The sequence below is a fragment of the Ptychodera flava genome, chromosome 14 (assembly GCF_041260155.1).
Source record: "Ptychodera flava strain L36383 chromosome 14, AS_Pfla_20210202, whole genome shotgun sequence".
Lineage (NCBI taxonomy): Eukaryota > Metazoa > Hemichordata > Enteropneusta > Ptychoderidae > Ptychodera > Ptychodera flava.
Genome location: NC_091941.1, coordinates 8,212,063 through 8,231,462, shown reverse-complemented (window position 1 = coordinate 8,231,462; position 19,400 = coordinate 8,212,063). Strand labels below are relative to the sequence as shown.

The following is a 19,400-nucleotide window of genomic DNA, read 5'->3' as shown; positions in this document are numbered from 1 at the left end:
TGTGTGTGTACTTGTGCAAGTCTTCTGAAATGCCTCTGTGAAGTAAACCTGGCAAGCAAAAATGTTGGCTGAGGGAAAGATCTTGATTTTGGTGAATAAAGGGGGCAAGCAGTATCTACAGATGACATACATGACCACCTCTGTTGCTGGAAAATCCTAGCATTTACAGGTTTTTAATACAATTCACAATTAACAGTTGCTTTCCAGCAAAAGTTTCAATAACTGTATTTCATATCTGAAATGACAAGGCTTCAGACCAGGAAGAAATGTGTAGAACACAGTTTTGTGCACAATGTTAGTATATGTACAAATCACAAAGAATTGTGGGTAATTTCACCCTGTGCTTGAGAACCAGTCCATGTATCAACTTCTGTAGAGTTAGATTCAACTGTTCAAGGCTAGAAAGAACAAACGGTGATCCATATATGCCTCAACATATATCCAGTATACACAGCTTGGTTTGGTAGAAGTATAACCTTGGTGAGTGAGGAAGATTGCTACCGCATTACAAGTACATTTGTTGTATATTTGGTTTTGGATTGCTAAATATTTCTAAATCAGAAGTTCTCTAAGACGGAGCCCAAAAAACCAAAAAATTTCATGTAATTTGATGTAGGAGAATCCAGCAAATCCACACGGCCAGTTACATGCATTTTCACTCATTCCAAGATCAGAGGAGCAGAATACATTGACATTACCAATTTTAAAAAACTTTGGCCAGACAAGTCATTCCGGTCTCACTTTCGAAATTTGATAAGGGGCAGTATTTGAAAAATAACTAATGGTGTTACAAAGTTTAAAGTGTGCAACAGTAGTTTTTTATGCTACCATGGACAATACTTGTTGCAGTACACGTATTAGTCACAAATAGGGACAAGCTTATTGTTGACCCTGCTACATGATGATCAGAGAAATGATACCAAATGCCAGTCATGTGAAGCTTACAAAACTTTTATTCCACATTCAAACATTTTGACGATGTTGAATACCTGATTTAAAAGGCAACTCAAGCTTCTTTCTTGTGTCTGTCATGTATAGTGTTTTCATGAAAAATATTCATGGTCTCCACTTGCAGAAAAATCCCTGTACCGAACCACGTTCTGGTCAGTGCAATAGTTGGTTGTGTAAAGGAAAATAACAGATAGCTGTTGAATTCAAACTGTCCAGTTATTCTATTCCTTTCACTAGATGCTGAATATAACTACTATAGCGAAGAACAAACGGTCAGTGTTCTCTCTGTGAAGTTCACTGTGTCTGTGCAAACACTGAGAAAGCCCTCCTATACTTTCTACATTTAGTTATTTCCAGGTCTTGCTACCACTTTCTTGGTTTACTTTGATTTTAAACAACTAATGAACTTCCTGTTGATGTGACATGCCTTTGTTTTGGAACGACTGGAATAACATGCCACATCTGCAAAACGTGTGCTGTTCCAAATCTGACATGACAGGTGCCAAAATTAGCCACCGTCAGCCAAGGAATTTCCTGTTTGAATTCACAGGGATGCCCTTTGCACGAAAAAGTCCTTCACTGGTTTTAGTGCATTGGTGGTTTGTAATCCAAGGCTCCTGGCCAAAACCACAGGCATAGCATCAGTTGAGAAAAGTCTCTTCAATGCATCAATGGTGGCCATGATTGGTACGATATGCTGTTGTCGTTTGGTTTCATACTCCAATAAACGTGGGAGAGCACCTGTTCGGAGTAAGCAAAAAAAAATTAAAAGATATTTTTTTGAGTGAGTGATATAATTCTGAGACTCCATAAATGCACTGGGGATGATGTAAAGCCTGCTGTGATTTATGTTCTTGGCATAGTGCCAAACCTAACAAGCATTGCTCTTTCTGTTTTACTGCATCTTGCATGACCATACGGCATATGAAGTTTGCCGGGTCATATTCCAGGTTAGACTCCGAGGTGAATGCCGAGATCAAAAAGTCAGTCGTCACTGCTCTATCCCGACGCCACCCTGCCTGACCTGTAAAACTTGTGAGAACACCACTTCAATATGCTAGATAGACACACGCAAACCCCTGGGGCAAAAAAAAAACACTAAAATTTTATGGAATCACACAGACCATGTCAGAAACGATCCCTTGCAGTGATTAAGTTTTAGTTGTCTTGAGCATGAATCTGTTTCTCTGCTTTACGAAAGCAATTTTTGTCTCAAGTGAGTTTCTTTAGATATTTGTGCAGAAAAGAAAACAAGTTTTATTCATTTTTTGAACAAAAACAATTTTTCAAAATTTTTTCTCTCTTGAACGAACAATGGTTGCATCAAAGTTATCATTTTTTCGATAACAAATATCGGCTAGTCAACATAGTTTTGTTGTGAAGTGTTTCAAACGAGATATGATTGAATTGCTATAATTACAGTCTAGTACAACTTCAGTTGTCCCCAGTTCGTTGATATGACAAGGAGAAACCGGAAACATGATTAAGGAACTGTGGTATAATTTAAAGGGGCACTGCCCTGAACAAAAGAACACAGGTAGTCATGATCAACAGTAATACGAGGGCTTGAAGAAAACTGCAATGAGTGATTGACTGTGCCTGAAACTACTGAATGACTAAAACACAAGGCTGCAAAACTCACCCAGATCTTCACCATTCTGTACAGCTTCAATTAGTGTGTCTCGGAGACAAGCCACATCACCAAAACCCAGGTTGACACCAAGGCCAGCCAAAGGATGTACTCGATGAGCTGCATCTCTGTGACAAATATAAAATATTTATTGCAAGGCTTTCAAAATAAAATACGACATCTTCAGTATTCTAATGATACATCTAAAACAACATCTCTGAATTATTGGTCATAAATTTCATGAATCTTTCATTATTCAAGTGTATAATGACCATACTACTTAAGTTTCAGAAAAAATTCTGCATCAACAAGTTTCATCGCAAAACATTTCAAACAGTTGGTAAACAGTTGGCTTGATAAACCTTATTGACAGCAAAAAGACAACACAGAATGACAAGTATCTCACCCGATGAGTGCAAGTCTTGGTTTGACATAGTGTGGAGTATGGCCAAGACTCAGCGGAAACATAGCACGGCTTTCATTATCAACTGCTATGACACTTGGTGGTAGTTGTCTGACTGATGATCCACCACTGGATGGCATCAGCACAGACAACGCATTCTCCAACCACTTTCCAGCACTCTCAACAACCGGATGTTTTTCACTGTCTTGCCACTGAAAGAGAAGTGTGTTAAATCGTTAGTATCAGCTTTCCCTGATTCACTTATTGATCACATGACTTATGTTTATAAGTCTTAATTTATTGTGGCCAGGCTACTGATACACAACCCAATAAATTTCATCACTTTAATTTTTCATCACATTTAGAATATTTCACATTGAAATATTGTCAATAACTACAAAAACATGCAACATGCTCTTAATTTATGCCATTGACAGACCTGGGATGTACGTTACAGAAATGAAAAGTCAGAAAAATCTACCTTGGAATCTGTACATTATGGCAAACACTTTTCATTTGATCATGAGCATATTGGAAGAAGCCATACTTGGCCAAGTCCTGTGAAGTTTACAGAAATGTGGGAAACTTCAGCCAGAATATTGCAGACAAACCTAGGCTGCAGTTGTACAGCTTTCAAAGCAAATATGCACATCCAAACCAATTCTGAGCTGATCTTTAGAATCACCACTCAACAGGTGTCAAACCTTCTGTTAGCCCAACAATAGCACAGAGAAAACTGCAATGAAAGCTATTTGCTGCACTGACAATCTGCCCTTGAGATTTCTGTCCAACTCCTCACAAATTGACGTTCCTGACTATTTTATTAAGACATCTTTCTTGACTGCAAGACTTTAATAGGGTGCCATTTTGAAAAATGTGAAATATCTTGCTTTTTCATGAAAATTTAAGAACAGCTTCTCACAAATTCACAACCTTCACCAACTCATCCTAACATGCTACCATACTTACAAATGCATTGTTGACCGCATCGATAAACTGATCCTCTGGCATCAACAGTAACTTCTTAGCGTCATCATGGCTAGTCGACCACACCAAGGAACTGTGGGTTTCGGAAAGCTTCAAAGATAAGAGAGGAATTCCTATGAGTAACACACTGACAGGAAGCCAAGATTTATTGTGACAGCAGCTGTTTAGACTTTCCAACACAGATGAAAACTTTCAGATGACAACTGAAGACTGCTGTATGGCTCTGTTGAAGAAATTACTACAAGAGCTCGACAGTTACGACATTTTAACTAGCCACAAAACCACATTTTTAAAAGATAAAAACTTCTCTCTCTAGCTCCTTCGTGCCACCATGTGTATACTAGTAGAAGCAAAAACCACGGAAAAGGACTGACCTCTTGTCAGTCATTCCATTTGTAATGACCTAAGTCCTAATCAGTGCCTCAGTCATTGCGGGATATTATTTTCTACGTACATAAAAATGATATACCTAAAATCCAGCCTTTCACCATCCTCCCATCAGTGTTCTTCTCATCTCAGCTCCCATCCCCCATTTCTGAGCCGTTTGAAAAACTACAAACTACAAAATTATTGACTGATTCTGGTCTAGCTTTGAAATGAATACAGAGTGAGAATGAACACTTTTCACTACTTTAGTATTCACACATCTTCAGTTGCTTGTTCTTTCAATCTATGTGTATATTTTCATAGAGAAATGGACCATCTATTCCGTAGCTCTAGACGTAAGATTATTGTAAATAAACTACCCTGTGTACGTGGTGCGTATTTATACTTTCATTCATGCCAAACTTGGTAACACAACATGTTGGGAGCTGATATTGGTATTTTGCAGCTGTGTTTTTCCTTTCACGAGTTTCTTATTCTCCAATGTAGCTATGTAGCCCATACACTTTCTCTTCTTTAATGTTAAGATTCTCAAACTCTTTCTCATTCCCTTCCTCCCCCCTCCCTCCCCCTGAAGCCTACCTACGCAATCTTGGAAGGGAAATAGCTAACAAAGTACAACACTTCTATTTGTTGGCCTGTTAAAGCTGTGGGACATTATGACACCCTTTTGAATACTACTGACTTGTAAAGTCACCCTCCCTCTCTTGCTCTGCCATTTTCACAAGTAGGAATGCACATAAACACAACCCTCAAAAGGGACATGTAGAAGTGATGGTCACGTTATTAGCCTATCAAAGTTGCATGGCTGGAAAGCTGACTAACTGAAGTATCTAAAATTACATGTTCATTCGGAGACATTTTTTAAAAATTAAAAGACCAGTACTTTAATCATTCTTTGCAACAAAACAAAAATAATCTTTTAATATTTTGTCAAATATTTTTTCATATTTTTATCAAGAAATCTTGTTAACTACATTCTCTGCATGATCTTTTCCCCTTACAAATTGTAGGCCTTCCGGGGTGACACAAGTGTCAAGCCCTGAGGGGGGAATCAGGATATGTAATGAAACTCAAAACACATTCAGAAATATCTTTTACATAGCGTGACATTGTTCTGGTATTTATGGAAGTGGAAATGAAATGTTAGTGTAGGGATTCCTATAATCTTGTTATGGGTCTAGGAAAATGATTTGCAGGGCAGATACTGTAAAAATGTGCTAAAATGTCTCCTCATAAAATTCATAAAATTGCACATTTTTAGCCATGCCGGCATGAGGCACTCCAGTTCAACTTTTGTAATTTTGTATTTAGATATTAAATATTTTCATTTGCATTTTATGTGCATATTTCCTGAGTATCTTCCTGGAAGACGTCCTTTCTTATCATGTGAGTTTTCAGAATGCGTCATACAAACATTTTCCACTGAACATGGGGATCATATGATAGGTAATAAAGAAGGTCTCGCCAACTCGCTGATTAGGATTCGCGCATATAATTTCAATAAAAATACACAGACCAAGACTGGGATTTGAACCAATGAGTGATTACCCTGAGCTTTGTGGGCCTATAAATCTTCCACAGATCATGACAAGTCAGTCACAATATTTGGAAGCCGTCACTCCTCCGGGGCTGGAGCAATTTGCCGGGAGGGAAAGTAAGAACAAGGGAGATTTACTGAATTGGTCATTTTGATGATGGATGCTGCAATGCTGAACAGGGTGATGTCTCCTGCTCTCCTGCTGTGCTTCTTTCTGTACTGTCATGCCAACCCTCTCTCGGCTCAGTACCTGACCCACAACAAGGAGTGTACGGACTATCATGTCGACTGTTTCCCTGACAATGTTTGTGCATATACCTTCCTTTTCCCACGGCAAGAAAGTGAAACCTGCCCAGAGCTCGAGAAGACGATGACAGACATCCGGGAGACAGGACAGGAGATGCAACGACTGCAGCATCAATTGGGTAACCAGCAACATACCTTACAGGTGTTGCAACAGCAAATGCACGAAAACCAACGGCAAATTGACCAGATGAAAGGCACAAACACCGCCCAGCAGCAGAAAATCGAAAATTTGGAAATGCTGATTAGGCAGCTGCAAGACACACCGGGATGTTGTCAACAGAGGCATCACTTCAAAGGCAGGTTTGAACCCTATCGAAACTTAACATCTCAACAGGCAAACAATATGGTGACTTTTGAAGTATCCAACGCAAAATATATTGCCATGGTAATTCAGGGTGCTTGTGAAATCTACCACTACAGTGACGGATTCACTCATATTCAAACTATTACAGCTGATACAGTTATATTGGCACTTGAACACATTGAAATAGACAATGAACATTACCTTGCTCTAGCTCTAAGTGTTTCCAATGATACGAAGACCAGCTTGCAATGGCTTTACAAGTGGAGAGGATCAGATTTCAAAAAATATCAAATCATCACTACCCAATCAAAGAATCCATCTGGCTGGGCTTTCACCAAGGCCAACACAATCAATGGTAGAAAATATTTTCTTGCCATGGCTAATCACAGAGAGATGACTGGCGACGAATTATATGACATTGACAGTGTAATCTACGTTTGGAATGGGCACAGCTTTATCCAGTTCCAGGACATTAGAACAAAGGGTGCTTATGATGCAACTTTTTTCACAATCCATGGCAGTGTCTACCTAGGCTTTGCTAATGGTGTCTCCATGTACGGACAGAATGCAGTGTCAGATGTGCATTCTGAACTTTACAAACTGAATGTCTTTGGTACGTCATTTGAGTACCATCAGACACTACCTATTCCAGGCAAGTCCAAAGCCATCACCACTTTCAATCATCAAGGAAACGTGTTCCTCATTGATGTTCAGCGTAACAGCTCTTCCTTCGCATCAGGGTCGCCACTGTACCTGTGGAACACAACCACTGAGAAGTTTGACATGCGTCAAATGCTACCGTCCCACGACCCTCCAATGGCATGTGCTTTCAAAATAAACGGTGATCAGTTTCTGGTGATGGCAAACTTCCAGGCTGGCTCCTCCCCTGTTGTTGACTGGATCGTTTACAAGATTGACGGACTTAAACTTACGCAGTACCAGGTACTTGATACATACAGACAGTCAGGCCAGTCTTGCAGTAGCTTAGAAACTGCTGACAGATTTCTACTCTTGCTTGATTCTATTGCATTTCAGTACACTTGAACTTGCAAAGTCATCAGCAGATTGTATGCCATAGTAATATTATTGAATGCTTTTTTTTTGAAAAACTTTCTGTTCACTACAAAAGTCTCTTCTCTCTATAGCAAACACTTCAAATGTAACTGAGTCATTTCCTCTCAGGTAGTTGTCATCATAATTGTAAAGTGTACTTAAAGATTTGTTTCATTGTATTCTAGCTGCATGAAAATTAGATTAAGACTGGCTGCATGTTGGTCAAGGCAAGGTAAAAACATTTTTTTTCTGTACTTCAATTATTGTAATTTCCATTGAACTTCAAATCATAGAGACAAATGTTCCAACATTTGCTGTAGTTACATACTTCATACTACATGACAGCAGTGTAAATTGAATTTTATCAGGCCTATTTACACTGACAGTATCATTACCAAGGGCAATTAAAGTTGTACTTTCCTTTACACAATAATGTTATATTCCTCCCTTCACTGATCTGACTTTTCGCTCAAGGCTAAAGGAAATTTGATCACAGACAGACAACACTCCCAGCTGGTTTTTTGTTTTTAAAGTAGAATGAGTCAGCAATAAATTGCTTGATCCTGCTACTAAACCCACACTACTGCAAATCTATATCAAGACACACGTAAACAGGTTAGAGTTAAAAATACCAGATGCTTATTTTTTCCACTGTCGCATCTTTGAGCAAACATAAAATTAATTTTACTGTCAATGGGCGTCGACTTGTTTATTTAGTCTGGGAACAAATCCAAGTGAGTCTATTGACTGTTTAAAATACTTCCACTTCTGAAGGCTTGATACGCTGATCAGTTCAAGAACATTCAAAGACACTAGTACGTCCAGTATATAAATTAATTCATGTTGTCTCTTTTTTTTTGTAATCCTGTATCAATTGAAACTCACATTTTATTGCTCCTGTGATAATTTTTCAGAATAAGGCAATACATCAAAACACTAGATACATTATGCATGTGACTAGAGGACTCTGTGTACCTATAGTATAACCCTGAAAACCATGTCCCAACAAAGGTAAAGATTGTACTGATTCAGGTAGGAACCACTTCCTGAATGACATAAGCAGACACTTAGGGTTGGACCATTTGGTATCGGGGGGGGGGGGGTCTGGAAGATTGACGAGGTAGCATTATTTTTTTTACCTAATCCATTGTACATTATTTTTTCCCACTCTCCCACCTCCTTGTGCGTCAAGCCTTCTCTGGCTGATTTTTCTTTCATTGACATTTGCTGGGAATCATTTTTTTCCCAGAAAATCTTCAAGATTCCCCCCCCCCAGATATCACCTGGTCCATCCCTTATTGTACTTTGCTTCAGGCTGTTCTTCATCCAGGGTTCAGTAATTTTATGACAAGACTCGCCACCACTTGATGGAGATCTGTTGTCGTCTTGAAAATGATGATCCAAGTTTATATTAAATACAGTCATTTTCCCTGTTTTGTTTGTAAATGACAATAGAATGTGGCAAGATAATTTGGAATTCCCTGCCTGTTTTCATTTATGAAATCTCATATCTAAGTCTCTCATTTTAAGTCATTTATCATGGTATCTTCTCCATTTCTTGGGTGTGGAGGAAAGTTGGCCCATCGTCTTTCAACAAACAGAAAACTTGTTTATGGAATGGAAATGTGAACCTGGGAATAATTTATGCTGTCGGATATGCTCCTGATAAACTGTTTGCTTTTTGGAAAGCCAGCTTCTATATATATTTGCGGAATTGGCTGACAAAACGGCTAGGATTTAGACATAGTTTAGTCTCAGCAATAGTGACAACATCAACAATTAGAATTTCCAGTCCAACGATGCATGTTTTAAGGTTTACATGATCCATGCAAACATTTGGCAGCCAGTGTGCCTACGATGACGGAAAGTATCTACAAATACAGAACGAAATACCATCTCACCAATGCAAGTAGATGTAACATGTTTTTACTCAATGTTGCTTGATAATTGACCAATTCTTATGCCAATCTCAGCAGAGTAGAAATGCTGATTGCATTGCAAACAGGAAAATGTATTGACTGTTACACAGTCGCATTTGGATTTAAAGCAATCACGTTTTCAAGCAAAAAGCTTGCTTGACCATTTCAGAAATAAAAATGTTATCTTTTATTAAAAACTAAGGGTTTGCTTTCAAAAACTTTAGTTTTGGAAATCTGGTTTAAGCCACAACATCCCTTTAGACATTCTCTGCCCCAATCTTAACTTTCTCCACCCTAGTCGGAAGTTTACAGTATGGTGTTAAACATTTACAGAGCTCAAATAACAATTTTATTGCCTGATTGTTTAATGACTTTGTCAACTTTGACCCAAGGAAACAGATCAAGTTTTCACTCACTTTGAAAAGTCAGAAATGTTGAGTTCAGGGGAAAAGATACCAAAATTTCAGAGTGAGCAGTAGCTCATGAGACATCCTAAAATCAAAAAGAATTTGTCTTCTAACCAATGTGTTTGTTGTCAATGATCACATTGCATATATGATGTAAACCGTAAGATGCGACTGGAGTATCATAAATGTTCATAATAAGCAAACAAATGATACGTCAACTCAAACAAAGCAGATGATCACATGTTGGGGAAATTAATTTTAAAAGATTTTCAGGGGCAGACTATAGAAATAATTGAAGCCTGGACTCATATTTTCTGGCAAGCAGCCAGAGGTATTGCAAACAGTTTAAATTAGGCTGCTTTACCATTTTGGAAGGGGCTAATTTGCATCAATGTTTTCCTTACCATATTTGGTATTAATTTGCATACAAATTATAATATATGGCTGATCAACTGCATGGGGAAATTATTTGCATATCTTATCATGCTAATAGGTTTCTATGAACTGATATCCCAGTACGGTAAGAGAGTCGCAAGGGGCATGCATCAATTAGAGCCACATTGGTAAAAGTTTCCAAACTGTAATAAATAAACTGCAGGAGGAAATGAAATAATTGATATCCCCCTGTTTGTTTAACTATCAAGTGAGTAGGCGTCTGGTGTTGGCTTTTCCCCCAGAGTGGGAGGTTGGAGTGGGAGGTTGGGGCAGGACGGGATGTGGTTGCAAATACCAAGCCAGTGTATCACTTTATGCATGGGTCACAACAACTGTGTCGGCAGGAATGAAATTTGTAATTTACAGCAAATAATAAAACGTTTGACATGTCTAGATGAGAAAGTTCTTTAACCTTTTTCTAAATCCTTACGAGTTATGATGTAAATTACAACCACATTAAAACTACAGAACATCAATCCCTTCACAGTCATACACAGGGACTGATTCTATTCAGCAAAACGAAATGAATAAGTCGAACACAGGTTTAACCTCATGTTTTTCTCGTTACACAGCTGGTCCTCTACAGAGCAAAACAGAATCAAAAGAGCCAAAGCACTCTGAAATTCTATATTACATGATGAATATAATCCAATTTGTAATTTTCTGATCATTTGATTGCAACTTAATAATATTCCAACCAGTGAGGAAGAACATGTCCCATATTTTGCATTATACTGACTGAAATACTGACAAGTAGGTGAAAAGTGGATATACATTTTGGCCCAGTATCTCTTTTTACTGACTTGGTAGGTGGAAATGACAGGCCTAGGAGAAAAAGGGTTAAAAACTACACGTCCTAACAATAGCATTCCTACCTACTTTTTCTGAGCTAACTACCTTTGATTTCAACATTGGAACATGTCACCATGCTCTGAACATTAGGTTTTCTGTACTCAAAGATGTTTTATAGGTGACAGTAAAGAAAGGTTACAGTGCTTGGCAGAAAGGTGAAACAGTAGAGCAGTAGGCTGTAGTCTGTGTAATTGGAATATAATATATCACTGCGTTCTAATAGTTCATCCAGAACAAGGAAGGAACTCTCTTTACCACACCTAAAAGATTTCAATATCCAATCTCTCCTGGCTGCTGTTAATATGTCTCACAATTTTTAAGTTCACCAGGGAGGGTGACATGGATACTGGGGTCATAAGAATAGTGAAAATATGATTGTAACATTTTATTTTATTGTTGAATAAAAAGCAGGCTTACAAGTAAAGAGAGAGTTATGAGTGTTTCCTTGGGACATCATGCACATCAGTATAAATCAGTACATCACATACGCACAAGTCAGTACTTCAAATCAATAAAATTCAAAAGGGAAAATATCACCATGTTTTGACTCCCTTTTGATTATTTTGATCTTTCAGGGGCATTATTTATGTAAAATTTATTTCACAGACTGAAATATTACAGTGTGCCCTGGGGTCAGATGTTACTAAAACCCTGCCTGTTGGCATATAAACATGTAGATAGTCAGATGAAATAATTTCTGATCAGTATACATGTCATCAGAAACTATGTAATTTAAGAATTTATGTGTTATGTCTACTAGCAGAATGAGAGCTGAGTGTCAATGGCCACTGACTGGGCAACCTTTTTTCTCAGGAGAATTAAATGAATCACTTCTCCTACAAAACACCAAAGAGCCAACAAAAACATTTTCAAATGGTGAAAACTTTGTCTACCTTAAAAGCATTCAGGATATTATTTTTCCCGGAAAAGGGCAACCCAAAGGTTGACAAGCTTGGCTCTTGAAACAATGTCCATTTCAAGATTATCTACAGGCATTGATTGGATGACTGTTACCTCGTTCACACAGGCAAATTTGGCCAGGGACTAATTGGTCTGATGTAGCACTGGTCCAAGAGTTAAATTTAGTTTCTGTTCAGACATGATTGCAATGAACAAATTCGCCGCATAACTCTAGCTCTGGGTGACCTCTGACCTTTCAAAGTTCAAAATGGTGGGCTTGGATAACGATGTTTCTACTGTTCATGCTTTTCGTAAGACAAACCTATTTTAAACACAAGAAGGGTTACTGTGACCGACACTGACTATTTTAACCATGGCAGACAACTTCATCTTTTTTTACTGTGCATACGGTCTGGAGTTGGAAACATCAACAGTGGAGAAATAATCAGTATGGCGTTAATGGCTCGTTAGCATGTGCATCTCTCAGTGGCACAAGCACTGTGAATGGGACAACATGGTCTCGTTTGTAGAGCTATACTTGGTTGGAAAATGTCCTTCTGACTGTAAACAGGATGATAAGGACTGGGTTGAAAAACTTTCAGTAAATTCAAACTTGACGATCAAACCGTAAGCTTAGACCCTAAAAAAGGGCTACGATCAAACTTGGTGATTAATTATCTGGGACCTGGGCTGGTGTAACGTGTCCACACAAGGAAATATGGACTAATTTGGATTTTAAGTTAGCCCTAAACCTTCCCTCTCTTTAGAGACAAAATTGGTCTGACACTGGCTGGGACGACGCCAAACATTCAGACTGCTTTTATCGCACCAATGTAAAAGTTGCGTCAGTGAAGCAGCAGCATAACTTCATCTGTGTGAACGGAGTATATGACATTGTTTCATATACCATGTCCAAAACATGCAATTGGCTTATAATGAAGAATTGGTGGATTTTTTTGTGAATCTGTTTGCCAGTTAGCTAATAAACAATGAAATAGCTTTTTGAATGGATTTGCTGATAATGGAACCCTGCAAGGATATCTGTCACAGACACTTCTAGTAATGGTCTCAAGAAACTCCTTTCATGCTTTCTCAAAGACCTGTTTCCCTGCATGAAAATTTTATATTTTACAATATTTGTACTTGCAGTTAGCTATGTTGATATCATTTATTTGTACCACTCACTCAAATACAATAGACAAAACAGGCAAAGATTTCAGTTGCTGAAAAGCTGCTATGGTAGCATCAAGCAGCACCTACAATTTGAAGAAATCAATATCTTGTTTTCAGAAGCAAATAGATGGCGTCTTTCCCAGGCTATCCACTTTATCCATAAATACTGTGGTGGTGAAAAACTCTCCCTACTAAATTTACTCTGAGAAACACATGTTCTGTGCATTTATGAAAGTAATAACAGATAGAGTTGACGATTTCTTGATACTTCGCCAAGTATTCTGTCAGTTCCCTGTGTTCATCTGCTAGGAATTGTACCTTCACTTATCACTGATCATACAAAACAAACTATATTCTCACAAGCATATCTGTGTTGCTAATGCTTGCTAATCATTGAGATTTGTTAGCCAGTTTTGCTCACATCTTAGCCAGAGGAAACACTGCCATGGGTTCCTGCACTCTCCTGGATGTGAATTCAAAGATACCTGAGACTGTAACTTTGAGTTCTGAAATTCCACCTTCAAGAATGGCCTGTTTTGCCAGAACTCATCAAATACCTCAGCATCAACAGTACTTATTATGAACACATTTTTCTGTACTTTTGAGGAATGGGAAAAGCCACGTACGTCATCTGTCATTTTCAGAAAACGAAAATGGCCCTGATGTGCGGGCATTGTAAATACATTTATTTGCTATTCTTAATGTTTATTGCATTTTACTTCTGTTCATTAAACTCACACACACATGCATAATCTTAAAACTCTAAATCTGACTTTACAGAAAAAGGCCACTATGCAATGTTAAAAATCCTTTGTTCAGTCAAGATAAGAGAGTTACCACTTCCACTTTTTTAAAATTCACAGAAGCACTCAGAGCTCCATATCTTTCCATACCGTTAGTAATTGTGCGATATAATTTGCCAACAAGGAAAGAAATAACAGAGTCATTGGAGGTAGCCACTCAAGAAGCAATGATTTCATTTGTTATAATATGTAAATTTTAATAAATGGCACTGACTTTCTGCTGAGCATGATGACACTTGATGGAAATTCTGGATACTTACTGGTAACATTGCTATTGGTCCAGTTGGTAAAAACCGTTGCCATGCAACATTGTTGTCTGTTGCCTATCAAACAAAAGAACAATCCAGATATTAGTAAATCAGAAAATTATAATACTGGCTTGAGTTCAAACTATTGAGAATTCCTTATCCGTTGTTTTAGCTATGTGCACATATGTCTTCAATATTTTTTTTCACAAGAAAAAGTACAATGACAGAAGAACCTCACGAAGAAATTCAGAGAAAGACATGAGCAAGAATGATGTTACAAGGGGTGACTGTGTTGAGGTCTTCTCATAAAAAGGTATAAGTTAATGTTGGGATTGCTTATGTCAAGACACTTGACGGGAACAAGTTGTTAATCAGTCATAAATGGGCATAGGCAACCTTGTTAGTAAGAATTGACAGCCTGAAGCAAAGTATAGACCCTGGCCAAACTCAAGGACCTAAAGCCAAAGATAGCACAGAGGGACCGTGAGAGCAGAATTAACTGGTCATTGCCAGAGTGTCTTTTTACAGATGCCATTAGCAGGTGTGACCAGAATAAAGTTTGACATTTCGGTAATGAACTATTGATATTGTTGGAGTCGTCACTGGGTACAGGACTGCGGCATTACGACATAAATTACGATGGCTTTGCCACTTTGTGAAAACAAATATAACTGGCTAATGCCACACACTGTTTGATTTACAGATACTTATGTAGTTCACCAAAATAGAATTAGTAACAATTAGTTTTAGTAGTGAACTAATAATATCTTTGTAGTTGTCACATCAGCAATTGATATATGAATTACACTGATCTTGTTACTTAGTGAAAATTGAGAATTACGATTACAATATGTCTGATACAGTTACTTAATTTAGTTTATAGCCCTAACATATCTAGACATTTTCTCTTCTGTTATTCCTAGCTGATCTTACTACCAGGTTGTCACTAGAAATAGGTTTCCAAGAAAATAAAAAGATCTTCCTTCGATACCTAATATTGGCATAGTTGCAATCAAAACTTTCAACTATACTTTTCCTAGTGCAGCAGATGGTATTTTACCGGAGTAAGTGACATCAAACGAACTACTGGAAAACTTTATGAGTAAAGGCCAGTAAGTTAACATACAGAATCTGACTGTTAGAGCAGATGCCCTGGTACACCGAGGGAAAGTTTTAAAACTCTGCTGCCACAGCAGGCACACATTGAATAATTTATTAGAAGGTTGAAATGTGCCAACAAAATAAATTATCTCATCTCATGTACTTAAAACACATTTAAAATCACACAATATGGTGACTTTCACGTCAACAAAACATTGAAATATTTAAACCTATTTTCTATCAAACAATTTTAATCATAAATAATGTAAATGACAACCAGATGCGGATTCTGAAAATCAGTTCAGTTTTGTATTTGGCATCTAAAGTACACATAAAGTACTCAATATTCTTGTGAAATGTACAGAAACATTTGATCAATTTAAATTGAGAAAGTCTTTCAGTCTCGCTATTTATACTTGTTATACTTATTATTTATATTTAATAAAATTATCTGAAGCATTTCTAGTTCAGATTAGAGTTGCTAGGTATCTTTGGCTGAAAATGAACCCAATTAAAAAGCTACTGTTCGTACCAATTCTTGGGATGTAAACACAGGGTAAGTTTGGCTGCTTAGTACAATTTTTTCAAACCAATATGAGTCATTCTTTGTGCATTACACCAAAGACACTCACTCATCTTGTCTAAATCAGGTAATTAATCATCTATATATATGACTGATATTTTAATATAATGCAAAATTTAAGATAATTTTCATGTGTAGTTTATGATTTAATGCAAGAAATGAAACTATGTTTGGCACAATTTAATTAATTAAAGTTTTGCAGTTGGTTTTGGAAAATAACGGAGGATAATTGAAAGAGTTTTGGAAAAAAATTTTAACCATTCAAGCGAGACAATAGGCAGCAAGATACACATTTCAATAGGCAAAGGTGTGAAGGACTCCCTTGTTAACAGTATAAATGCAATTTTAATTTCAATCTTGTGTACAATATTTCTCACATACACTGAAGACACTGACTTCCTGTAAATTTAATGTAAATACTATAGAAGAAGTAAATTGCTTGGCCAAGGTTAAATTCTACCTTGCAAACTTTAAGATTTTAGATCTACCAGTATGACAATAAAATTTCATTTGCCATCAGCCAACTAAAAATGTGCAGTTTATTATCAGTATCCACTTTGCAATTTATGTGTTTTTAGCCTTTTTTACACCAAGCTGAATTTATAAGTCTATTTTGAACCAATGAAATCTTCAAAGAATGTGAGAAATTCAAGTTCAAAACTGTTGACAATTATAATTTTACAATAATGAACATTCCCATTGATGGGCATTGAATGGATAACTTGTTGAATCTAAATGAACTCATAAAAAGAGTTTGATCTGCAAGTTCATCACACTCTATGCAAACTTTGAACTAAAATCATTTGGTAATTGTGAACTGTATTCCTCTGGGAGAAAAACGATAAATTTTCAATGGTCTCAGAAATGTCTTGAGCATGGTTACTCACCAAAAGTCAACATGGCCTGACAAAGAAAGGCAGGATGATAATCTACTGACCTACAGTATTTTAAATATTTTGAGATATACCGTACAGAAAATGATTGGCTTATCAGAGCTGAGATTATGTCAGCAGTGCTGTGAAAAAGACAATTTTACATTACACTGTGAGTGCTAACATCTAATGCAGTGTAATTCTTAAGTCGTGTTTTGAATAAAGTTTGCTTCCTGCTCTGTGATGGACAATGAGAAGTTGACGGGTTTAAATTATTGAGAACAACGCCAATGTTTGTCTTAAAAATAAAAATCTTTCCTCTCTCCGATTAATTCAAAGTATTGATTTCAGAGTAAAACAGCATCTGAAAAAAGAAGAAAAGGGTTGCGACTCTGGAATGTTTTTAAGAATAATTTTTCTACCATAGAGGGCTCTTTCCATTGATTCCAAACGATATTGTAAACTCTACCTCTGTGAGCTGAAGAGTTGCTACGACAGCAGACTGGTCATAACTCCAGACAATGTGATTCATGTTTGCCATTTTCCTGATACTGGAATTGGGTCCATCAGCAGCAACTAACAGCTGAGTGTGTATTTCTTCACCATCCTCAAGAAAAACTTTAACAAACGGATTGGAAAAGCCTTCTCCTGGCACTGGTAGTTCCACATGTGTTGCCTTTGCACTGTACTTTAAATCAACACGGTTACCTTTTAGCAAGTCCAGCACTTTTGTAAGACCGATTACCGTGACGTCGTTCTCCACAATATGGCCTATTTTCTTTGACAGATTTTCTCTGTCAAATGTGATCAATGCATTTGAACAAGAATCCCAAACTTGCATCCGTTTGTAAGAATTAACTCTCATTTTGGTTATGTATTGCCAAGCACCAATATCTGCAGGGGGAAAATCAGACATTTTGGCATTAAACTTGACTGCCTTGCTATCTTAAGTGACACTGCAATTTAGTGTCCTTACAATCAGTGAAAATATACATGTACTACACATACGTCATTGTTCAACATGTTTATTTTTATTCCTATTTTTGGCGAGAGTAAAGATTAGTGGACAAGGAATACATTTACATTAATCACTTGTGACTTTGGAAGTCATTAAGTTTGGGATAAGGATAGAGTACTATCCAGTCCTGTTTTAGTTCACTTATTTGCATTCACTTATTACATCATGACATATTACAAATTCATGAAAAACCATAGAGGTAATATCATAAAACTTGTTCTCAGATATTGTATATTTTGTGTTAATCACGGAAGATTCTTCTCCACATATTAAAAATTCTTTTTTAAAACATGATCAAAACAATAAATTTTAGGAGATAAGTACATGGAAGGAAGCATCTAGCATCTATACATATTCCATTAATATCACATTTTCTTCTTAAATTATTTATCTCCTCTGCCATGATAAGGTCTAACTTGCCAACTTGCCTGCATCTATTAGAATTTGCAATTTGGTATTTCCGGGAAAGTGCTAGCCATTATTGAAATTGTATTCCAATGTTAGATCTTGATTCAGATTGTAAAATATAAGTACATGAAAGTTTCACTATATTCTTCTCTAGTGAACGCAAAATGATTACCTTTCAAAAACTCTACAGTGCCTGGATTCAGTGAGCAGACTCTATTGCTGTAGTTTTCTGGCAATTGATCACTGATGATTCTAGCAGGAGAGGCTTCAAGGAGAAGTACTTTCTTGCCTTCAAACATCGGATGAGAGCCTGTTTGTGAAAATCATAAACTATTATGTATAATTCGAGGCCACTTTCTATTGACAAATTTTACAGTCGATTCACTGATCGCAATTAATTCTATGCAATGAAAGGTGAACATTTTCATTATTTTTTAATAATCCTTTTCATTAAAATCTCTCACATCATCATCATCATCATCATCGCCGTCATCACTATCATCATCATCATCATCATCATCATCATCATCGCCGTCGTCGTCATCATCATCATCATTATCAACATCATCATCATCGTTGTCATCATCATCATCATATGACCAAAACCATCATCAAATTTTCAAATTAACTTCCTAGAAATGGTTTTTACCATCTCAAAAGTATGTTAACATGCATCCAAAAGTGTTTTGTCAGGGCTTCTTTTGCCTTAAGTTTAAAGTTTCCCCTGGTAACAGAAAGTTAAGTGCCCTGACTGATTCTAAAGAAGTGAACTGATTCTAAAGAAGGTTTGTCTCCACTTTATCTGATTCAAATTTTGCGCAAATATCACAGGTAGATACTGCTAAAAACGAAATATTACCAAGTGCACACGCCATGGCAGTGCCAACCATGCCTCCTCCTGCAATAGTTACGTCATAAAATCCGACATCATCTTGTTTCGCTTCCTGTCCAGTGCAGAGACTTCTTGAATAGAGAAGGTTCCTTGACAGGCAAGTTTTGAATCTAAACAAGCGCAGCGTTTTTACTGCTGTTCGAAGAGACATTTTCGCTGAGCATGTACAGGTCTTCTTGAAGGAGACGAAACATTAGGAGAGACGAGAACGTGTAAACAAACCAATTGAAC

At 37.1% G+C, this 19,400-nt stretch overlaps 2 protein-coding genes across 2 annotated transcripts; one reads left to right on the top strand and one right to left on the bottom strand.

The window, feature by feature from the left end:
• Positions 1-935: 935 nt before the first annotated feature.
• Positions 936-19,382, bottom strand: LOC139149194 (ubiquinone biosynthesis monooxygenase COQ6, mitochondrial-like). The gene is made up of 8 exons (XM_070720763.1): positions 19,137-19,382; positions 18,450-18,587; positions 17,321-17,745; positions 14,308-14,370; positions 3,954-4,061; positions 2,988-3,196; positions 2,594-2,709; positions 936-1,692 (listed from the first exon to the last, which is right to left on the bottom strand). Exons 1-8 carry the CDS (start codon positions 19,318-19,320, stop codon positions 1,496-1,498), a joined length of 1,440 nt encoding a protein of 479 aa, XP_070576864.1. The 5' UTR covers positions 19,321-19,382; the 3' UTR covers positions 936-1,495.
• On the top strand, positions 5,317-8,506 carry LOC139149193 (thrombospondin-type laminin G domain and EAR repeat-containing protein-like). Its single transcript, XM_070720762.1, has one exon. It carries the CDS (start codon positions 6,050-6,052, stop codon positions 7,547-7,549), a length of 1,500 nt encoding a protein of 499 aa, XP_070576863.1. The 5' UTR covers positions 5,317-6,049; the 3' UTR covers positions 7,550-8,506.
• Positions 19,383-19,400: the final 18 nt, after the last annotated feature.

Excerpts from the sequence above, each read along its gene's own strand:
- LOC139149193 (XM_070720762.1), top strand. The coding sequence starts at position 6,050 with ATGATGGATGCTGCAATGCTGAACAGGGTGATGTCTCCTGCTCTCCTG.
- LOC139149194 (XM_070720763.1), bottom strand. The coding sequence starts at position 19,320 with ATGTCTCTTCGAACAGCAGTAAAAACGCTGCGCTTGTTTAGATTCAAA. Across the intron at positions 17,746-18,449 it reads CACTGTAGAGTTTTTGAAAG|ATATTGGTGCTTGGCAATAC; the intron begins GTAATCATTTTG and ends TTCCCCCTGCAG. Across the intron at positions 2,710-2,987 it reads CCAAGACTTGCACTCATCGG|AGATGCAGCTCATCGAGTAC; the intron begins GTGAGATACTTG and ends TATTTGTCACAG.